The following is a 22,479-nucleotide window of genomic DNA, read 5'->3' as shown; positions in this document are numbered from 1 at the left end:
TTTTATCATGAGGTATAGAATATAAAGGCTAAGAGGTAAGCCTATATAAAACCTTAATAAGACCATAATAAAACCTTAATGAGAGTACTGTGTGCAGTATTAGGCTGCACATCATAGGAAGGACTTGATAACTAGTGTCTTTATTCGTTCTAATTGTTCTAATGAAGATTATGATTATAGAAGTGTTATAAATTATGAAAGGATGGGACAGGGTAAATAAAAGCAGACTGTTTCCAGTAGTTGAGGGGTCAATAACAAGGGGCCATAGATACAAGATTAAATGTAAGAGATTTAGAACAGAAGACAGGAGAAACTTTGTTACACAGAGAGTTTTGAGTCTGTGGAATTCAATTCCAGGGCTAATGGTTGAGGCAGAAACTATGTCAACATTCATGATTAGATTAAATAGGTGGATGAAGGAAAAAGGGTTGAAGGGAACAGGGTAGGTAAATGTGATCAGAACTATTTTCTCATGTGGAGGGTAAACATTAATGACTTGGATATGAATGTAAAAGGTATGATCAGTAAGTTCGCTGATGATACAAAGATTGGTAGGGTGGTAAATAGCGAGGAGGATAGCCTCAGTCTGCAGGACGATATAGATGGGTTGGTCAGATGGGCGGAACAGTGGCAAATGGAATTTAACCCGGAAAAGTGCGAAGTGATGCACTTTGGAGGGACTAACAAGGCAAGGGAATACACAATGAATGGCAAGACAGAGGGTCAGAGGGATCTTGGTGTGCAAGTTCACAGATCCCTGAAGGCGGCGGAACAGGTAGATAAGGTGGTAAAGAAGGCATATGGGATACTTGCCTTTATTAGCCGAGGCATAGAATATAAGAGCAAGGAGGTTATGATGGAGCTGTATAAAACACTGGTTAGGCCACAGCTGGAGTACTGTGTGCAGTTCTGGTCACAACACTACAGGAAGGATGTGATCGCTTTGGAGAGGGTGCAGAGGAGATTCACCAGGATGTTACCAGGGCTGGAGCGCTTCAGCTATGAAGAGAGACTGGGAAGATTGGGTTTGTTTTCCTTGGAGCAGAGGAGGCTGAGGGGGGACATGATTGAGGTGTACAAAATTATGAGGGGCACAGATAGGATGGATACTAAGGAGCTTTTTCCCTTCGTTGAGGGTTCTATAACAAGGGGACATAGATTCAAGGTAAAAGGCGGGAGGTTTAGAGGGGATTTGAGAAAGAACTTTTTCACCCAGAGGGTGGTTGGAGTCTGGAACTCACTGTCTGAAAGGGTTGTGGAGGCAGGAACCCTCACAACATTCAAGAAGCATTTGGATGAGCACTTGAAATGCCATAGCATACAAGGCTACGGACCAAATGCTGGAATATGGGATTAGAGTAGACAGGGCTGATGGCCGGCGCGGACACGATGTGCCGAAGGGCCTCTATCCGTGCTGTATAACTCTATGACTCTATGACTCTAAACGCTGAAACGGCAGAGTTGGGCCGAATAGCCTTTTTAGTGTTGTACCTTTCAAATATTTTTATAGATTGAATGTCAATATTGACTGACAGATCAGTAACTGGTTACTGATCTATGTATATACAAAGTTACTGAAAGAAGGTCATTGAAGTAGACTGCATAAATGGGTCCAAGAGACAACTTGGTGCATTTTCTGAAGATAGAAAGAATTAAGGGAGATGGTAGGAAGACAGGTCGGTGAAGTTGATCTGTAAAAAAAGTCTTGTTTGGTCCATTGGTCTTCTCCTGTTGCTAACAATTATCCAGCTTTTATGTCCTTCAGTGAAGCATGCTTGGGTCAATGGATACCTTCTCATCATCAGGGACTCAGTGATGTCATCAAAGATGATGGTATCTTTGGTCATGATACCACGCTTTACAAAATAGATTTGTAAAATGATGGGTGGTTGTTTTAATTTGCAGAACTATATTTGAATAAGGAGCATTGAAAGATTTCTAAATATTACAGAGATATCTTTACTCAGGTACTGCAATGTGGCTGACAATGATACAAAGCTTATTCAAATGAGTGTTACTGTCATAAGTTTAAATAATAAAATTAATCATGGGATCAGAGTGCAGATTCTGCAATGTTAGATGATGAACTGAAAATATTTTTTAATGAAATAATAAGGAAACTCTGGGTATCATGCAAAATGAAATATAAAATATCAGAATGTTACTACATGTCTGTCACAAGATGATCTTTTGAGATTCTGTCCTTATAAGCATTCACTATAGATTTCATAATTATGACAACCTTAACTACAATAATCAAAATCTAAAAAGGTGAACATTATTGATGTTTAAATGACATTAATTTTGTTTGCCAAAATCTGTTCCCATCGTTTCAAAGTTGTACAGTTGCAAAACCATTGTGCTTGAAATGAAGCACATACTAATGCAGAAAAAGAACAAATTAATTCTGCTGTGATGCATTTTTAATCTATCTTCTGTGCATTGGAAAACTTGGTGATGAATTAAAAAGTGAGAAATATATGCTTACTTTATTTTTCTTTGCCGGTTTCCTCCAGTTTTCCTCCCTCCTCTTGATCTAAAGATAGTAACTCCTGTTGGGGTATAGTCTCATGGTTGCCGGTTGCACTTGATATCTTGTCTTGGAGTCATTTCTTAAGTGTGAGCCGAGATGATGAGTGTCAGCAGGCTATTTAACTGTGGGTAAGGACATAACTGCTAAGTTGATCCTGTCCCTACCTGATGACTACACCAACACTTCCCTGCAGGGATCACTGGATAGTGCCAAGAGTGGGAACTCCGCCAGATTTTATTTCCTCCTTTCATAAACCATGAGCAGTGCATCCAATTATATAATTGAGTAGAAATTACAACATGGGATCAGGTAATCTGGCCCAATCAGTCGAAAACTTGCATTTAAATGGCGCCTTTAATGTAGTAAAACATCCCAAAGCGCTTTACAGGAGTTTGACAAAATTTGACACCAAGCCACATAAGGAGATATTAGGACAGGTGACCAAAAGCTCGGTCATGGAGGTCGGTTTAAGGAGCATTTTAAAGGAGGAGAGAGGAGTAGAGATGCGGAAAGGTTTAAGGAGGGAATTCCAGAGCTTAGAGCTTAGGCAGCTGAAGGCACGGCCACCAATGGTGGAGCGATTAAAATCGGGGATGCACAAGAGGCAAGAATTGGAGGAGCGCAGAGATTTCGGAGGGTTACAACTGGAGGAGATTACAGAGGTAGGGTGGGGCCGTGGAGGGATTTGAAAACAAGGATGAGAATTTTAAAATCGAACATAGGAACGGGAATAGGCCATTCAACCCTTCAAGCCTGTTCCACCATTCAATTAGATCAAGGCTGATCTGTATCTCAACTCCATTTACCCGCCTTGGTTCCATATCTCTTAATACCCTTGCAAAACAGAAATATATCAATCTCAGTTTGAAAATTTCAGTTGACCCAGCCTCAACAGCCTTTGGGGGAAGACAATTCCAGATTTCCACTACCCTTTGTGTGAAAAAGTGCTTCCTGACATCACCCCTGAACTGCCTTGCTCTAATATTAAGGTTATGGTCCTTTGTTCTGGATTCCCCCACCAGAAGAAATAGTTTCTCTCTACCTACCTGAAGATTGGAGGGTAGCAAATGTTGTGCCTTTGTTTAAGAAGGGCGGCAGGGAAAAGCCTGGGAACTACAGACCAGTGAGCCTGACATCTGTAGTGGGTAAGTTGTTAGAGGGTATTCTGAGGGACAGGATCTACAGGCATTTGGAGAGGCAGGGACTAATTAGGAACAGTCAGCATGGTTTTGTGAGAGGAAAATCATGTCTCACGAATTTGATTGAGTTTTTTGAAGGGGTAACCAAGAAGATAGATGAGGGCTGTGCAGTAGACGTGGTCTACATGGACTTCAGCAAAGCATTTGACAAGGTACCGCATGGTAGGTTGTTACATAAGGTTAAATCTCATGGGATCCAAGGTGAGGTAGCCAATTGGATACAAAATTGGCTTGACGACAGAAGACAGAGGGTGGTTGTAGAGGGTTGTTTTTCAAACTGGATGCCTGTGTCCAGCGGTGTGCCTCAGGGATCGGTGCTGGGTCCGCTGTTATTTGTTATTTATATTAATGATTTGGATGAGAATTTAGGAGGCATGGTTAGTAAGTTTGCAGATGACACCAAGATTGGTGGCATTGTGGACAGTGAAGAAGGTTATCTAGGATTGCAACGGGATCTTGATAAATTGGGCCAGTGGGCCGATGAATGGCAGATGGAGTTTAATTTAGATAAATGTGAGGTGATGCATTTTGGTAGATCGAATCGGGCCAGGACCTACTCCGTTAATGGTAGGGCGTTGGGGAGAGTTATAGAACAAAGAGATCTGGGAGTACAGATTCATAGCTCCTTGAAAGTGGAGTCACAGGTGGATAGGGTAGTGAAGAAGGCATTCGGCATGCTTGGTTTCATTGGTCAGAACATTGAATGCAGGAGTTGGGATGTCTTGTTGAAGTTGTACAGGGCATTGGTGAGGCCACACTTGGAGTACTGTGTACAGTTCTGGTCACCCTATTATAGAAAGGATATTATTAAACTAGAAAGAGTGCAGAAAAGATTTACTAGGATGCTACCGGGACTTGATGGTTTGACTTACAGGGAGAGGTTAGACAGACTGGGACTTTTTTCCCTGGAGAGTAGGAGGTTAAGGGGTGATCTTATCGAAGTCTATAAAATAATGAGGGGCATAGATAAGGTCGATAGTCAAAATCTTTTCCCAAAGGTAGGGGAGTCTATAACGAGGGGGCATAGATTTAAGGTGAGAGGGGAGAGATACAAAAGGGTCCAGAGGGGCAATTTTTTCACTCAAAGGGTGGTGAGTGTCTGGAACGAGCTGCCAGAGGCAGTAGTAGAGGCGGGTACAATTTTGTCTTTTAAAAAGCATTTGGACAGTTACATGGGTAAGATGGGTATAGAGGGATATGGGCCAAGTGCAGGCAATTGGGACTAGCTTAGTGGTATAAACTGGGCGACATGGACATGTTGGGCCGAAGGGCCTGTTTCCATGTTGTAAACTTCTATGATTCTATGATTCTATCTTAAACACCTAAATTATATCACCCCTTAATCTTCTATACTCGAGGGAATACATTCCTCATAATTTAACCCTTTTAGCCCCTGTACCATTCTGGTGAATCTGCGCTGTACTTCCTCCAAAGCCAATATATCCTTCCTGAGGTGTGGTGCCCAGAACTGAACGCAGTACACCAAATGCAGTCGAACCAGAGCTTTATACAACTGGTTACCTGACCACATAGCTTCTGTCAACAAATGCTATAATGTTACAAAATTGGTGTGAAGCTAAACAAAGCAGAAGAAGTGCATTGATTCCAGTCTAGTGTGTGAACAAATAGACCAAGTTGTTAGATTTAAAAGAAATGCTTCTATGTTAATGGGTCCACATTATGTGAATGGAGTGCATTTAGCATTGTCTTAAAGCAGAATGAAAATGACAAATGTGTGGGTAAATAAGTTGCAGTCCAAATGTAATGTAGCATATATACACTTTCACAAAAAACACAATTTTAATCCTTTCATTTTATATTTAAAAATTAATTTTGTTGGCAACAGTAAAAATTGTTTTGCACAGACCTGTATTATGTTGTTACAATATCACAGTACACCTGCTGCTTCACTTCAGTAATAAAGTTTTGATTTTCTAGCCTGTAGAAAATTCTGAACTTGTGCCTTTGGGGAATAATGCACAGAACATGGATATTTTGAAAACACCTGAACCTTCATAACCAGTGGCACAGGATACTCAGATTTATGGCTCCTAATATCCAGTGGTCTTATAGACCACCAAAAATTTCAAAAACTGCCTTTTCCCAATGGGAGAATAAATCACTGATACACTCACAGCATTATATAGTTAATGTTTAATCTGATTAATGTTCGTAGTCACCCTACACAACCATTAAGCAATCAGAAACCAATGACTTGGTCTTTATCTATGTGTGAGAAAGTGAAAGGCATTTAATCTGATATTAGAGTCATAGAGTCATAGACTCTATGACTCTAATATCAGAGTCATAGAGTCATAGAGTCTTAGAGTCATACAGCACGGATAGAGGCCCTTCGGCCCATCGTGTCCGCGCCGGCCATCAGCCCTGTCTACTCTAATCCCATATTCCAGCATTTGGTCCGTAGCCTTGTATGCTATGGCATTTCAAGTGCTCATCCAAATGCTTCTTGAATGTTGTGAGGGTTCCTGCCTCCACAACCCTTTCAGACAGTGAGTTCCAGACTCCAACCACCCTCTGGGTGAAAAAGTTCTTTCTCAAATCCCCTCTAAACCTCCTGCCTTTTACCTTGAATCTATGTCCCCTTGTTATAGAACCCTCAACGAAGGGAAAAAGCTCCTTAGTATCCATCCTATCTGTGCCCCTCATAATTTTGTACACCTCAATCATGTCCCCCCTCAGCCTCCTCTGCTCCAAGGAAAACAAACCCAATCTTCCCAGTCTCTCTTCATAGCTGAAACGCTCCAGCCCTGGTAACATCCTGGTGAATCTCCTCTGCACCCTCTCCAAAGGGATCACATCCTTCCTGTAGTGTGGCGACCAGAACTGCACACAGTACTCCAGCTGTGGCCTAACCAGTGTTTTATACAGCTCCATCATAACCTCCTTGCTCTTATATTCTATGCCTCGGCTAATAAAGGCAAGTATCCCATATGCCTTCTTTACCACCTTATCTACCTGTTCCGCCGCCTTCAGGGATCTGTGAACTTGCACACCAAGATCCCTCTGACCCTCTGTCTTGCCTCGGGTCCTCCCATTCATTGTGTATTCCCTTGCCTTGTTAGTCCCTCCAAAGTGCATCACCTCGCACTTTTCCGGGTTAAATTCCATTTGCCACTGTTCCGCCCATCTGACCAACCCATCTATATCGTCCTGCAGACTGAGGCTATCCTCCTCGCTATTTACCACCCTACCAATCTTTGTATCATCAGCGAACTTACTGATCATACCTTTTACATTCATATCCAAGTCATTAATGTAGACCACAAACAGCAAGGGACCCAGCACCGATCCCTGTGGTACCCCACTGGCCACAGGCTTCCAGTCACAAAAACAACCTTCGACCATCACCCTCTGCCTTCTGCCACTAAGCCAGTTTTGTATCCAAAGTGCCAAGGCACCCTGGATTCCATGGGCTCGTACCTTCTTGACCAGTCTCCTGTGGGGGACTTTATCGAAGGCCTTACTGAAATCCATGTATACCACATCCACTGCGTTACCCTCATCCACATGCCTAGTCACCCCCTCAAAAAATTCAATCAAATTAGTCAGACATGATCTTCCCTTGACAAAGCCATGTTGACTATCCCTGATTAATCCTTGCTTCTCCAAGTGGAGACTAATTTTGTCCTTCAGAATTTTTTCCAATAATTTTCCTACCACTGATGTTAGGCTCACTGGCCTGTAGTTCCCCGGTTTTTCCCAACTCCCCTTCTTGAATAATGGTATTACATTAGCGGTTCTCCAGTCCTCTGGCACATCCCCTGTGGCCAGAGAGGTTCTGAATATATGTGTCAGAGCCCCCGCAATCTCCTCCTTTGCCTCACACAGTAGCCTGGGATACATTTCGTCCGGGCCTGGGGATTTATCCATTTTTAGGCCTGCTAAAACCGCCAATACCTCCTCCCGCTCGATGTTAATATGTTCGAGTATATCACAGTCCCCCTGCCGTATTTCTATGTCTACATCGTCCTTCTCCATAGTGAAAACAGATGCAAAAAATTCATTTAGAACCCCTCCTACATCTGCCGGCTCCACACACAGATTGCCATTTTTGTCCCTAATGGGCCCTATTTTTTCCCTAGTCATCCTCTTACCCTTAATATACTTATAAAACATCTTAGGATTTTCCTTTATTTTGCTCGCCAGTGTTATTTCATGGCCCCTCCTTGATCTCCTAATTTCTTTTTTAAGTATCCCCCTGCACTTTTTGTACTCCTCTAGGGCTTCCTCCGTCTTTAGCCTTTTGTATCTGCCAAAAGCCCTCCTTTTTTTCCTAATCCATTCTCGTATATCCCCTGACATTAACCAAAACAATCTGTTGAAATCATCCTAAATATTACTTCCAAGTGGCAAGTATTAAATTACAGTACTTAGTATAAATTATGTTCCAACACTGCAAATTAATATTCTAGCTGTAATCTGAAACATTTTCCTATATGTAACCATAATTCCAGCAACACCTACAACTTTAAATATGCAAAATAGAAAAAACCCAAGGGAATGTACATCTGCTTGCCAGTGAAGAAAACACTTGGGGAAAAAACAACTAATTAAAATGACAAGAAAAGCTGTACATAATGAATGGAAATAGAAACTTATTCATAATTCTTGGACGAGTCTCTACAATTCTAGAATTAAGAGATACAGCAAAATTAAGAGGATATATTACACAAATAAAATTCCTGTAATTTTGCATGGGGTCAGAAACTTAATCCTCCAGTGAGGACCCATGATCATGTATCAGTGAAATGGAATGCTTTTGTTGTTGATGCTGGCTATGATAGCCAATATCTCCACCCCGATAAAACACAAGCAAATTGATCTCCACAGATGGCAAGACAAGCTTAAATTAATTTTTTGTTTCATTCAAAGTAATGCTACTATAAATGTATATCACAGAAGATAATGTAAAGCAGGAAATGATTATAAGCATAAACGTAAACATTCTAAACACAGAATCTACAACAATAGCTTAAGGTATAACTGACACTAGTTCAAGTTGCAATAGAACCAGTCTGGAAAGGACAGCAGTGTACCATTAAACCTTTCTTTTAACACTTCCCTGTCTCTTAATATTTTTTATATATATATACTGCAAACAAAATACATTGTTAAGATCCAGGATTATGATTTGTACTCCAGTTGTGGCAGGGAACATAGCTCACAAGTTTTGAGTAATCAGTTTGGCCCACATTCTGAATATAAATTTCTCTCCTGTGGGTCTTCATAATGCATCCTCTATATAAGAATTTCAATTAACTATAGCGCTAAAATCATATTGTTATTTTAGCTTTTCTCAGTAAGTTTTGCCTTGCACAAGAAATTATATTTAGTCTCCCCTTGCAGTAAAATAATCAAGAATACTTAATCAGAAGAGCAATAATGTTAACTGAGTAAATATTTACCAACATGAACAGGTAAAGGAATTGTTCTTAAAGTGCTGTCGATATAAGTTTTAAGGAATAAGGAAAATATGATGCATGTGTAAAAGGTTCACAATATAAACAATATGACGTCACATTTGACAATCAAAGAGAGAATAGTGGATAGCTCAGTCATTAGAAAGCCGTAATCTATGGAGCTCAAATGATGTCACAAAACACTAAAGCAGAGCTGAAATTGTTTGTATCTGTCATCTGAACCCAAGATTAGATTACAGCCTTAGGAACATAGGAACAGGAGTCGGCCATTCAGCCCCTCGAGCCTGCTCCGCCATTTGATAAGATCATGGCTGATCTGTGATCTAACTCCATATACCTGCCTTTGGCCCATATCCCTTAATACCTTTGGTTGCCAAAAAGCTATCGATCTCAATTTAGCAATTGAGCTAGTATCAATTGCCGTTTGCGGAAGAGAGTTCCAAACTTCTACCACCCTTTGTGTGTAGAAATGTTTTCTAATCTCACTCCTGAAACGTCTGGCTCTAATTTTTAGACTGTGCCCCCTAGTCCTAGAATCCCCAGCCAGCGGAAATAGTTTCTCTCTATCCACCCTATCTGTTCCCCTTAATATCTTATAAACTTTGATCAGATCACCCCTTAACCTTCTAAATTCCAGAGAATACAACCCCAATTTGTGTAATCTCTTTGCTTCGTTTTTATTAGAATTTGTTATTTTTGTAATATGTACTCAAGTTTTATGACATGTATCTGGATCATTTTGTGCTGGTGATGAGTGTCACTTCATACAATGCGAGTCAGTGCATTTATACATAATACCATTTGTACCAATTGACAATTTTCACCAAGCATAGAGAAACAATGGAGCTGACTGCAGGGAAATTCTGGGGTCCAGCATCACAGTGTGTTCTGTGGAGCATTTGAGCACCTCCATCGATACAAATTCCCACAAACTGCTTCTGTCCAGCTTTTCGCTGAAGGCGTTAATCAACACAGCACAGACGGAACTTCAGAAAAGTTATGAAAATTGCCACATGAAGATAAAGTAACAATTAGTCAGAAAAAAAGGCAGGCTTGATGATTTTTTTCTTCCTAAGATACTGCTGCCAATTAGACAAGGAAAAGAACTGGAAAAATGTCTGATCACAGATTCTCAATATTTGTAATGCACAGGAATAGAATAAGGATCATATATGATTTATAAAGCAACCACAAACAAAATCTTCAAAAGGTAAACACTGCCTGTCAGCTTTTTAGTGACATTAAACATTTCTTTGACACTCATACATCAGTTAGCAGACCTGCAGTCACATATTTAAATACGCATAGGCAGAATTCTACTTTCCTGACTACGAACTGGTGCAGAGCTAGCAGCATAACTCATGCTACCAGCTCACACCAATCTAAAGGAAGGCCACTATACCTGAGCAATACCAGCAGTATACTGCGGCATTAATATCTATGGAGGATAAACAAATGAGGAAATATGCATTATAATCATGGTGACGACAATTATAAGCATCTGTTTAGCAGACTCCAAAACTGGTTATGTGCTTTTGCCTACATAGCAACAGTCAGTTCATTTTAAAGCAATTCACTGTAAAGTGCAGAAATATATCTGGGTGACATGATACGGTTCAATATAAATACAACTCTTCCTTTTTTCTGGATGAATGCTTTAGACCTATTACCTTAGAAATTGAAGTATTCAGTGTCGAGTTAATCTAAGCAGCTATTTCAAGTATAAATGGTTATAATTAGTTTTATTTCACAAACTTGTTTGAAAAACAAGTTAGTCTAGACTGGGTTGAACTATAAGAAAAATAGGTGTATTAATTAGGTGGTTAATTTAGTATATATCGTATTATTGTAATAGAATTGAGAAATGGTAAGTCTCCGCAAATGTGAGTTAGAAGCACAAAATCAGCTTAAAGGATATGATCTAGTCACCATTACAGAGACCTGGCGACAACTTGAGCATGATTGGAAGCTAAATATTCCAGGATATAGGATCTTTAGAAAGGACAAAGAAATTGGGAAAGGAGAGGTAATATTAATAAAAGACACATTTACCGCAGTAGAAAGAAGGGATTTCAGTAAGGGTGATCGGACAGTGGAAACATTATGGATAGAGTTAAGGATCAGCAAAGGATGCAAGACTGTTAGGAACATAGGAACACGAGTAGGCCATTCAGCCCCTCAAACCTGTTCTGCCATTCAACTGGATCATGGCTGATCTATATTTCAATTCCATTTACCCACCTATGTTCCAGGTCTCTTAAGACCCTTACCTAACAAAAATCTATCAATCTCAGTTTTGAAATTTTCAACTGACCCAGCCTCTCCAGCTTTTTGGTGGAGAATGTTCCAGCTTTCCACTACCCTTTGGTAGGAGTTGTCTACAGTACTCCTGAAAGTAGTGGTGTAGTGGGGAGTTGTATATATACAGAGATCAGGGAAGCATGTAGCAAAAACAATGTTGTTATAATGGGAGATTTTAATTTTCACATAGACTGGGACAAGCAGAACCACTCTAGTAGTAAATGTATTTGGGACAGTTTTCCAGATTGATGTGTTTCAGAACCAACAAGGAAGGCCATACTGGATTTAGCGATGAGTAACAAACCAGTATTAGTTAACAATCTGCGGTAAGGGAACATCTTGCAAATAATGACCATAGTATGATTGAATTTGATAATAGGTTTGAGGGAGAAGGGAGAGTCACAAACCAGGGCTTTACATTTAAGTAAGGCAAACTCCAAGGGGATGAGAAATAAATTGACCACAGTAAACTGGGCTGAACTGTTAATTGGCAAACATACTCTTCCTAACAGCACTGTGGGAGAACCGTCACCACACGGACTGCAGCGGTTCAAGAAGGCGGCTCACCACCACCTTCTCGAGGGCAATTAGGGATGGGCAATAAATGCCGGCCTTGCCAGCGACGCCCACATCCCGTGAACGAATAAAAAAAAAATACAGACAAACACTGGGGAGTATTCAGAGAAGTATTTGGTGCAATGCAAAACAGTACATACCCCTAAAAAGCAAAGGCTCCACTTGTGAAATTAGGCAACCTGGGTCAACAAATGAGTTAACAAACAGTATCAAGCTAAAAGAAATGGCCTACACAAATGCAAGGAAATGTGGAAATCCAGCAGGCTGGAAGAGCTATAAAAAGCAACAAAGGGATACATGGAACGTAATAAGAGGTGCAAAAAGGTAATATGAAAAGAACTTGCAAGTGATATCAAAGCTAACAGGAAATTTTTAATAATTATATTACGAGAAAGAGAGTGGTAAAGGGGAATGTGGGCCCATTAAAGACAGATGCAGGTGAGACTATAATGTAAAATAAGAAAATGACAGTCATGTTAAATGAGTACTTTGCATTTATTTCCGCGGTTGAGGAAGAGGACAAAATACCAGCAGTAAAAGGGAACCTAAAAATAAGCTAGGGCGAGGAATTTAGTGGATTTAATATAAATTAAAAAATGGTAATGGAGAAAGTAATGTGACTTAAGATAGACAAATTTCTAAGACCTGATGGTTTCCACCAAAAGCATTAAAAGAAATAGGTGAGGAAATTGCAGATGCATTGGACGTAATTTTCCAAATCTCTCTAGGTTCAGGAATTGTGCCTTTGGATTGGAAAATTGCAAATGTCACTCCACTATTTAAGAAGGGAGGGAGGGAGAAACCAGATAACTACAGACTTGTCCGTTTAACATCAGTTGTGGGGAAGTTACTGGAATCTATCATCAGATACAGAGTGACTGAGTATTTGCACAAGTATCAGCTGATCAAAGAGAGTCAGCATGGATTTGTGAAGAGTAGGTCATGACCAATAAATCTAGTTGAATTTTCTGAAGACATCAATAACATGGTGGATACAGGAATGTCTATGGATGTTGTCTAGATAGACTTTCAGAAGGCATATGATAAGTTTCTAAACAAGAAAAAGTTAGCAAAATTGAGATAGCAAGGAATTGGAGGTAACCTTGTGACATTGGTTGTTAATTGATTGGGAGGTAGGAGAAACAAAGTAGGGAAAAACTGTTTGTTCTGATTGGCAGGATCTGACAAGTGGTGTTCCCTAAAGATCTGTACTGGGGCCTCAGCTGTTCACCATATATATTATTGACTTGGATGAAGGAATAGAGAGTTATGTAGAAACCGAAAATATAATAAAGAATAGTCAGCACGGATTTCAAAAGGGAAGGTCATGCTTGACCAACCTTCTTGAATTCTTTGAAGAAATAACAGAAGGGGTAGATAAGGGTAATATAGTTGGGTTTTCAAAAGGCCTTCGATAAGGTACCGCATAATGGACTCATGACAAAGGTCAGAGCATGTGCAGTCACGGGACAAGTAGTAGAATAGATGGCAAGCTGGCATCAAAACAAAAAAGAGAGTAGGGGTTAACGGTATTTACTCAGACTGGCAAAAGGTGTTGGGGCCACTGTTCATCATTTACATTAACGATTTGGACTAGGGGTACAGATTCTCAAATCATTAAAAGTCGCAACGCAACTTAACAAGGACATAAAAATGCAAACAAAGCACTCGGGTTCATTTCCAGAGAAACAGAATTGAAAAGCAGAGAAGTTATGTTAAACGTGTATAGAACCTTGGTTAGACCACACTTAGAGTATTGTGCATAGTTCTTGTCTCCATATTACAAAAAGGATATAGAGGCACTGGAGAAGGTGCAAAAAAGATTTACAAGGATGATACCAGAACTGAGAGGTTATAACTATCAAGAAAGACTGAACAGGCTAGGGCTCTTTTCTCTCGAATAGCGAAAGCTGAGGGGTGATCAAATAGAGGTCTTTAAAATTATGAAAGGGTTTGATAAGGTAGATGTTGTTGTGGGAAAAAATCACCACTCGGAGTCAGACTTAAAGATTCAACATGCAGTTTATTGGACAAAGTACTCTGGGAGAAGGCTGGACACTCCGCAGCACCGCAGCTAACTTCTCAACTTTAAAATGGTTGTCATGCTTTTTTATACCTTTGAAATACAGATTTCAGTAGCTTTTACATCATAAATCTTGATTACACACATTAACCAATTAAGTTCGCACAGCAACAACAGACAGTTTACACATTAACCAATTAAGTCTGCATAGCAACAACAGACTGCTTACGCATTACCCAGTTAAGTCCGAAGAACTATTATCACCTTAAGACAGCATGCCTTTGTTTTATGCAGTCTGGTACTATAGTTTTTATCAGTTCGTTATGAAATGTCCATTGTATTCTCAGACTGCAAGCCAGTTCTGGAATGTACAAACTCAACACTTTTAACTGTCTTTCCCACAGTCACAGAATCCATGCTTTTTAATAGTGTCCTGTAAACTGTCTGTTGTTGCTGTGCGAACTTAATTGGTTAATGTGTGTAATCAAGATTTACGATGTAAAAGCTACTGAAATCTGTATTTCAAAGGTATAAAAAAGCATGACAACCATTTTAAAGTTGAGAAGTGAGCTGCGGTGCTGCGGAGTGTCCAGCCTTCTCCCAGAGTACTTTGTCCAATAAACTGCATGTTGAATCTTTAAGTCTGACTCCGAGTGGTGATTTTTCCCACAACAAATTGGCGTAGTATGATTTTTCCCACAACAATGTAGAGAAGATATTTCCACTCGTGGGGAATCCAAAACTAAAGGTCATAAACATACGATAGTCACTAATAAATCCAATATGGAATTCAGGAGAAACCTCTTTACTCAGAGAGTGGTTAGACTTGCTATCACATGGAGTAATTGAGGCGAATAGCATAAACTATCAATAAATGCATTTAAAGGGAAGCTAGATATGAGGGAGAAAAGAATAGTAGGTTATGCTGGTAGGATTAGATGAAGTAGGGTGGAAGGAGGCTTGTGTGGAGCATAAACATAGACCGGTTGGGCCCAATGGCCTGTTTCTATGCTGTAAATTCTACGTGTATCCAAGTTTGCAGATGGCTGAGTTAGAAGGCACAGCAAGTTGTGTGGATGGAAGCAGGAAATTGCAAAGCGACATAGACAGACTAAATGAATGTGAAAAACTATGGCACATGGAGTTCAATGTGGGGAAGTGTGAGGTCATCCACTTTGGAACTGAGAAAGACAAATCAGAATTTTTTTTTAAATAGTGAGAGACTAAGAGCTGTGCATGAGCAGAAAGATTCAGGTGTCTCTGAAGCTAGTGGACAGGTACAAAAAAGTAATCAAAAAGGTTAATGGAATGTTAGCCTTTATCTCAAGGGACTTGGAATTCTACAACAAGGAAGTGATGCTTCAGTTGTACAAAGCTTTGGTTAAACCCCATCTGGAGTACTGCATTCAGTTTTGGGCACCGAATCACAGGGAAGATTAGCCTTGGAAGGGGTACAGTGCAGATTCTCCAGAATGATAGCAAGACTTAAAGGGTTAAATTTTGAGGACAAGTTGCATAAACTTGGCTTGTATTCCCTGTAGTTTAGAAGGCTGAGGGATGATCTAATCGAGGTGTTTAAAATGATAAAAAGATTTGATTGGGTAGATACAGAGAAACTATTTTCTCTGGTTTGGGAATCCACAAGAGGGTAAAATCTTAAAATTAGAGCTATGCCATTGAGGAGCGAAATTGGGAAGCACTTTTTCACATAAAGGGAATTAGAAATCTGGAACTCTCCCCCACCCAAAAGGTGGGTTGCTGGGTCAATTGGAAATTTTCAAGGCTGAGATCGATAGATTTTTGTTAGTTATGGGTATTGAGGGATATGGATCAAAGGCAGATAAATGGAGTTCAGCTATAAATCAGCAATGATCTAACTGAATAGTGGAATCGGCTTGAGGGGATGAATGGCCTACTCCTGTTCTGATGTTCCTATGAATGCTAAAAGCATTTCAAGTGCACTTACAGCTTGGCTTGCTCTGTAGGTATAGGTAGCTGCAGTTTGGTAATGAATGTTGCTCCTCCGGGGAAAGGCATAACTGCTCCAGCCGGGTACAGTGTTCGGCCACTGTGAGGTAAAATCTGGACTAATTGTAGATTTGTTTCCAGAGAAAGACCGAATCTGTGGTGTTTGCTGCAAAGATAAAACAAAGTGAGAAACAACGTTAGCAGCTACTTCAATAGTGTTGAGTAAGCCTAAAACAGAACATGGCATTATTAGGTAAAGTAATCTGTGTAATGGCAGTAAATCCGATCAGCTCTGACTTGCTGTGACATGTACTATCTCAACTTAATTTAAATTAGATACACTTTACCTCTAAAATCAAATAGAATCAGGATTTTGAGTGGCACGACAGCTCCATGATACACTTACTACTATACAAATAGGTTTCTATTTTTCTCTAAATCTCATTTTTGCAAATGTTAACATAATTTGTAAAATCATATAAAACCATTATCATGTTATAATTTATACCAATGCCATTAAAGAAAATTTGCAGGTAATGCAGTGATGTGATATGATAGCCTACTGGTAAATTATTCAAACATTTGGTGTTTTAATAATAACAAGACTATCTGGGCACAAATCATAGTATCACAGTAGGTACAACACAGGGGGAGGCCATTCGGCCGATCGTGCCGCCAGCTCCTTCAAAGAGCTATCCAATTAATCCCATTCCCCTGCTCTTTCCCCATAGCACCGTAAACTTTTTCCTTTCAAGTATTTATCCGATTCCCTTTTGAAAGTTACAATTGAATCTGCTTTCAGGCAGTGCATTCCAGATCATTACAACTCGCTGCGTAGAAAAATGTTTCTTCATGTCGCCTCTGGCTCTTTCGCCGATCACCTCAAATCTGTGTCTTTTGGTTACCAACCCCTCTGCCACTGGAAACAGTTTCTCCTTATTTACTCTGTCAAAACTGTTGAAGATTTTGAACACCTCTATCAATTCTCCCCTTAACCTTCTCTGTTCTAAGGAGAACAACCCCAGCTTCTCCAGTCTCTCCACATAACTGAAGTCCCTCCCTCCTCCTCCCTGGTACCATTCTAGTAAATCTCTTCTGCACCCTCTCTAGGCCTTGACATCCTTCCTAAAGTGTGGTGCCCAGAATTGAGCACAATATTCCAGCTGAGGCCTAACCAGTGTTTTGTAAAGGTTTAGCATAACTTCCCTGCTTTTGTATTCTATGCCTCTATTAATAAATCAAAAGATGAAACAATAATAAAGAAATATTTAGCTAAAAGAATATAGAAAGAATATTATGAACCCTGGTTCAGAATACACAACTTATTTCCAGTCACAAGGGTAATTCAGCCAAGATCTAGTTATGAGTTAGTTATCCATCTCATCAACCCTCAACTCATTTAAAAAGTACTTGGATGTGCATTTGAAGTGCCGTAACCTACAGGGCTGTGGACCAAGTACTGGAAAGTGGAATTAAGCTGAATAGCTCTTTTTCGGCCGGCACGGACACGATGGGCCAAATGGCCTCCTTCTGTGCCGTAACTTTCTATGATTCTATGTGATCCACACAAAGGAATGTACAGAAGACTGAACAATAATTTTAGCATAAAAGATAGTATGACAATAAAACAAAAGGGGCAGAACTTCCACGAGGTTTTTCCTGATCTCCCGTTGTAACTTCTGCAGAAGATCAGCATAAACCGTGGAGAAATGGCTGAAATGGCCATTTCTCTGGGGTTTCCACTGACCTTCTCCAAATTTCTGGCAGGAGATTGGGTGAACGTCTGTGAAAATTCTATTCTCACTGTAGCCACACCAACCTTTGTTGCTAAAGGACAAATTTCCTCCCTTTAGTATCTTAAAGAAATAATGTTGTAAATCTTTGTACCAACTTGTGATGGTCTATTTTCTAACGATGCACAGTCCATATTAAAGATACATTTTTCCTGGCATAACACTATGCAGAGTTCTCTTAAACCAATTACATTGACTGGGTCCAAAAGATGTTTTATTTCCTACCTACCTCCTGCATAAGTGGGACTCATGCTGGGATCCAGTTCTATGGTCACCAACAACTTTCTAGTGCCCAGTTGCTGATTTATCCATAATTGCATTTGCATTTGGGTTCCTTACCAAATTTGCTGACTGCAGTTGTGGCCGATCATCTAGCCTATAGAAATTTTTGCTCCCAAAATTACCTCAAAAAAAATTGAAACATTTACGCTTTACCTCGTTTTCAACGCATCACACAAAAACAAAACAAATTCAATTATTTTAGCTGACAAATTTTCATCTGCAGTAGTTTTTCATTGATAAAGAAGAATGCAGGAGGGGTGCAGCTTACAAATAGCAGGTCCTGTCACACTGTGTGAATAGTAAGTCTTCCTGTCAATCACAGAAAAAACATTCTACGAGTTCTAGGCACGAATGCATGCTGGGAGCTAAAATATGCAATCTGGCATGAATGGTGGGTGAGGAAACTCCGATGTACACCAGGCTGAGGCTTCTCACAGTGACAGAGGACTCCAATGGAAAATTGCTGCCGATAGTTCAAAACACAGAAAATGGTATGATTTAGGCAAGTATTATGTTTTTGGATCTTGCATCTTAGATCACTCTCATGGGCAAGTTCCATGGGCTCGAATTTAGCAGGCCTGCGGGTTCCCAGCGGGTGGTCCTCCGGGAGTGTGGAAAACGCGGACGGCTAATCGTGTGCGTCCCCCACGCGATCGCGGGATAATTGGACCGATTAAGCCCTGCTTCCGGGTTCTGCGCTCCCCAGCTGCGTGCCGGCCGGCTGCGCATGCGCAGTACCGTCGACGCGATGTAGGAGCTCCAGTTAAAGGGGCAGTCTCCCAAAGCCCCTCCTGCTACAAGCAAGCGGTTTGAGACGATGGCTCAGCAAAGGGGAAAGGCTGCGCCCCGTTTTTCAGATCTGGCACTGCAGCTGATGCTGGAGGGCGTGAGGAGGAGGAGGGAAACACTCTTCCCAGAAGATGGGCGCAAGTTCCCTGCTGCCGCAACCAGGAAGGCATGGGCAGAGGTGGCGGCGGAGGTGAGCAGCAGGGGCAACACCCCAAGGACTTGGGAGCAGTGCCGCAAGCGCTTCAATGACCTGACTAGGTCTGGCAAGGTGAGTACACCAACGCACCCTCCCACATCCCGTCCCCACCATCACGCCAAGCAGATCACAACCCCCTCCTGCACAGCCACCACTGCGCTCCATCAGCAATCCTCACAGCCACTCATTCACCATCCTCGCCGTGCACGCAAGTACCCACCGTCCCTGACCCCACCCGAACACTACCACACACCCCAATCCCCATGCAATGGGATGGGCACGTGGCCCACGCTTCCTCCCATCCGTTCCGCGCCACGCTCAACCCAACCACACCGATGCTCGATGCGTCTCACGATGCAAGACGCACCCACTCACACATCTGTGTTTTGCCTTCACAGGAGAAGAGAAGCAAGAACAATAGGGAAAGGGCACGCACCGGAGGTGGGCCGCCGCAAGTGGTGGAGCTCACCGACGCAGAGGTGGAGGCGCTCGACCTCGCCCGCACGCGAAATTGCCTGTCGGTGGCCGATGGCGAGTGTGTCGCTGCCGAAACGGCCGGTAAGGGAAAGCTGACACTCAACACCCATGATCGCGAGTTACCGTCTCATCACCTGCCATCAGGCGCACTGTCAAGTTGGTCCACATGCCTCAAAGTGCCCTCTGTTCTCTTGCAGGTCCGTCTTTGGGTGAAGCGATCGTGGAGGGCGATTCCTCAGAGGACATGGCGGTCTCTGAGGGTGCATCGTCACATCAGAGCCAACCATCCACCAGCGCAGAGACACGCACCTCGGTGGGTCCCCCTCGCCAACTAGTTGGGGTAGCACTTGGTGAGTCACCGCGCACGAGTGAGCATGAGCAGACCCTGGTGGCACGGGCAGCCGCGGAGGGTCCGCGACGGAGGGAGCACTCATCTCCAGGCTCTGCTCAGCCGGACCCAGATGCTGAACCCAGGGGGCCACCAGTGAAAAGGAGAGTCGTCGAGGGCCACCAGCTAATTGCTGAGGTACTGGCAGAGGTGCCGCGCGCATTGTCCACAATAGCGCAGGCGATGGAGGAGTCCAACTCCTGCATGTGGGCATTGGTGGCGCAGGCACAGGAGGGTACCGGCGACACAGTGTCGCAGGTAGGTGCGGGACTGTCTGCGGTGGAGGACAGGCTGGCCTCCCTCGAGCGTCACGCACAGCTCCAGATCGAGTCCATGCAGGCCCTGACAACGTTTGTACGGATTCAGGGTGAGCAACATTCCGACGCCACCAACAGGCTGAGGGATACACTAGGGGTGGCCTTGCAAGGCCTCACACATGCCATCCAAACTGCCGTCCAGCAGGGTGGAAGGGGTGATGTGGGCCGAGGCCAAGAGAGGGATGATGGTGACCGGGGACATGGAAGTGGGGACGCCTCTCAAGGCGTCCCCACGTCCCACCCGTCGCCCACCTCTCAACCAGTACCCGCAATGGTGCCTCCTCTCCAGGTGGCCGAGTCTGCCCCTGCCCCGGTGCAGGAGGAGCAGTCTGTGGAGGTGCCGTCACGGGCACCAAAACCCAGGGGCCGTCCGCCAAAAGCATCTACCCGGTCAAGGCAAGAAGACGAGCAACCTGCCACTACCTCTGCTGGAGCCACAGGGGTAGCACCACGTAGGGGTTCCCGGAAAAGAATTGCAAAGGCCTTATAATCACAAAGGGAATACACCAGGGTGTTTATTATTTTGTACTTTTTTTCTTATATAATGTCACATTCGAGATATTAAATAGTCTATTCTCACCACTCCTGCCACCTCTCGTCCATTCTTCCGCGGCTTGTGCAATAGTTGCGTTCCGTGGAGGCCATCATGACGGCGAACACCTGCTGCCACCCATTGGGCACACTGCTGTGGGTGCAGGATTACTGGCAGCACTCTTCAGTGGAGGGGGCTGGTATGGCCGCTCGCATGTGCAGGTGAGGAGATGCGAGCGCCTCGCAGTGTGTGACTCTAGGAGAACCGTTGACGTATGAGTGCCTCCCTGGCCCGGCGACCATCATCCCTCGTATGGGTCGTCCAACATCCTCTGGCGCGTCCTCCTCCTCCGCCGCCTCCTCCTCCTCCTCCTCCTCCTCCTCCTCGCCCTCGCCTTCCTCAATGTGGGTGGCGGGTGTGGATGGGGCCTCCTCCAGCGGCACCCCTCTCTGTTGGGCCATGTTGTGCAGGGCACAGCAGAGAACTATGATTCGTCCCACTCTGAATGGTGTGTATTGGAGCGCTCCCCCAGAACGATCAAGGCACCTGAAGCGCATCTTGAGAAGCCCTATGGTCTGCTCAATTGTAGACCTGGTAGCAGTGTGGCTGTCATTGTACCGACGCTCCGGCTCGGTGATGGGGTTCCTCAGAGGTGTCATGAGCCACGTGTGGAGGGGATACCCCTTGTCGCCGAGGAGCCAGCCGTTGCCGGCGTTGGGTGCCTGCAGGATGGGCGGGACGGCGGACTCCCTGAGGACGAAGGCATCGTGGCAGCTGCCGGGGTATCTGGCGCACACGTGTAGGAATCTCTGGCGGTGGTCACAGATGAGCTGGGCGTTCATGGAGTGATACCCCTTCCTGTTGATGAACAGCCCTGGCTCATGCGGAGGTGCCCGTATTGCGATGTGGGTGCAGTCGATTACACCCTGCACCCGTGGGAAGCCGGCCATGGCATGGAATCCAACCGCCCTCTCCATCTGGCTGCGCTCGTCCATGGCGAAGTTGATGTAGTGGGAGGCCCTGCGGAACAACCCATCGGTGACCTGCCTTATGCACTTGTGTGCAGAGGACTGACAGACCCCGGTGATGTCCCCGGTGGCACCCTGGAAGGAACCGGATGCGAAGAAGTTGAGGGCAGTGGTGACTTTGACGGCGACAGGTAAGAAGATGCTGCTTAGTCCATCAGGGAGCAGCTCGTCGTTAAGGAGGCTGCAGATGTCGGCGACTACCTGGCGATTGACTCTGAGCCTCTGTATGCACTGCTCCTCGGAGAGGTCCATGAAGCTGAGCCTCGCTCTGTACACCCTGTGCGGAGGGTAGTGCCTCCTGCGACGCATCTCTCTCTGCGGTTGCCCTCCCTCCTGCTGTGCAGGTGGGTGTGCCGCAGCACCGTGTTGGGGGGCCCCACCTCTCCGAGGCGGACGGCGTGGACTGCGAGGCTGCTGGGGCTGGTCATCCTGTTCGTCCTCCGACGATGTCAACGCACCACCCATCTGGCAGGTGTTGGTCTGAGGGGTTGTGCAGGGTAGGTGGGTGTGTCCTCGGACTGGGGCTGCGGTTTCGTGTCGGTCTGTCCTCTGGCTTGGCGGGGGGTGGTGGAGGGCAGGGGTTGCCCTATGTGACGCGGTGGCCTCCTGCGTGGGTGAGGGCTCTCCCCCGTGGAG

General features: G+C 43.6%; 1 protein-coding gene across 6 annotated transcripts in view; it reads right to left on the bottom strand.

The window, feature by feature from the left end:
• LOC137323649 (RNA-binding motif, single-stranded-interacting protein 1-like) overlaps positions 1-22,479 on the bottom strand; it is a 506,296-nt gene that overhangs the window by 336,923 nt on the left and 146,894 nt on the right. For all 6 annotated transcript variants that reach the window (XM_067987386.1, XM_067987388.1, XM_067987390.1 and 3 more), the window contains one exon: positions 16,040-16,207. In XM_067987386.1, coding sequence (XP_067843487.1) covers positions 16,040-16,207 — 168 coding nt within the window. The remainder of the gene's footprint in view (positions 1-16,039; positions 16,208-22,479) is intronic.

This window comes from Heptranchias perlo, chromosome 7 (assembly GCF_035084215.1).
Source record: "Heptranchias perlo isolate sHepPer1 chromosome 7, sHepPer1.hap1, whole genome shotgun sequence".
Lineage (NCBI taxonomy): Eukaryota > Metazoa > Chordata > Chondrichthyes > Hexanchiformes > Hexanchidae > Heptranchias > Heptranchias perlo.
Note: the sequence above shows the minus strand (reverse complement) of the source record. Positions and strands in the feature narration are given on the sequence as shown.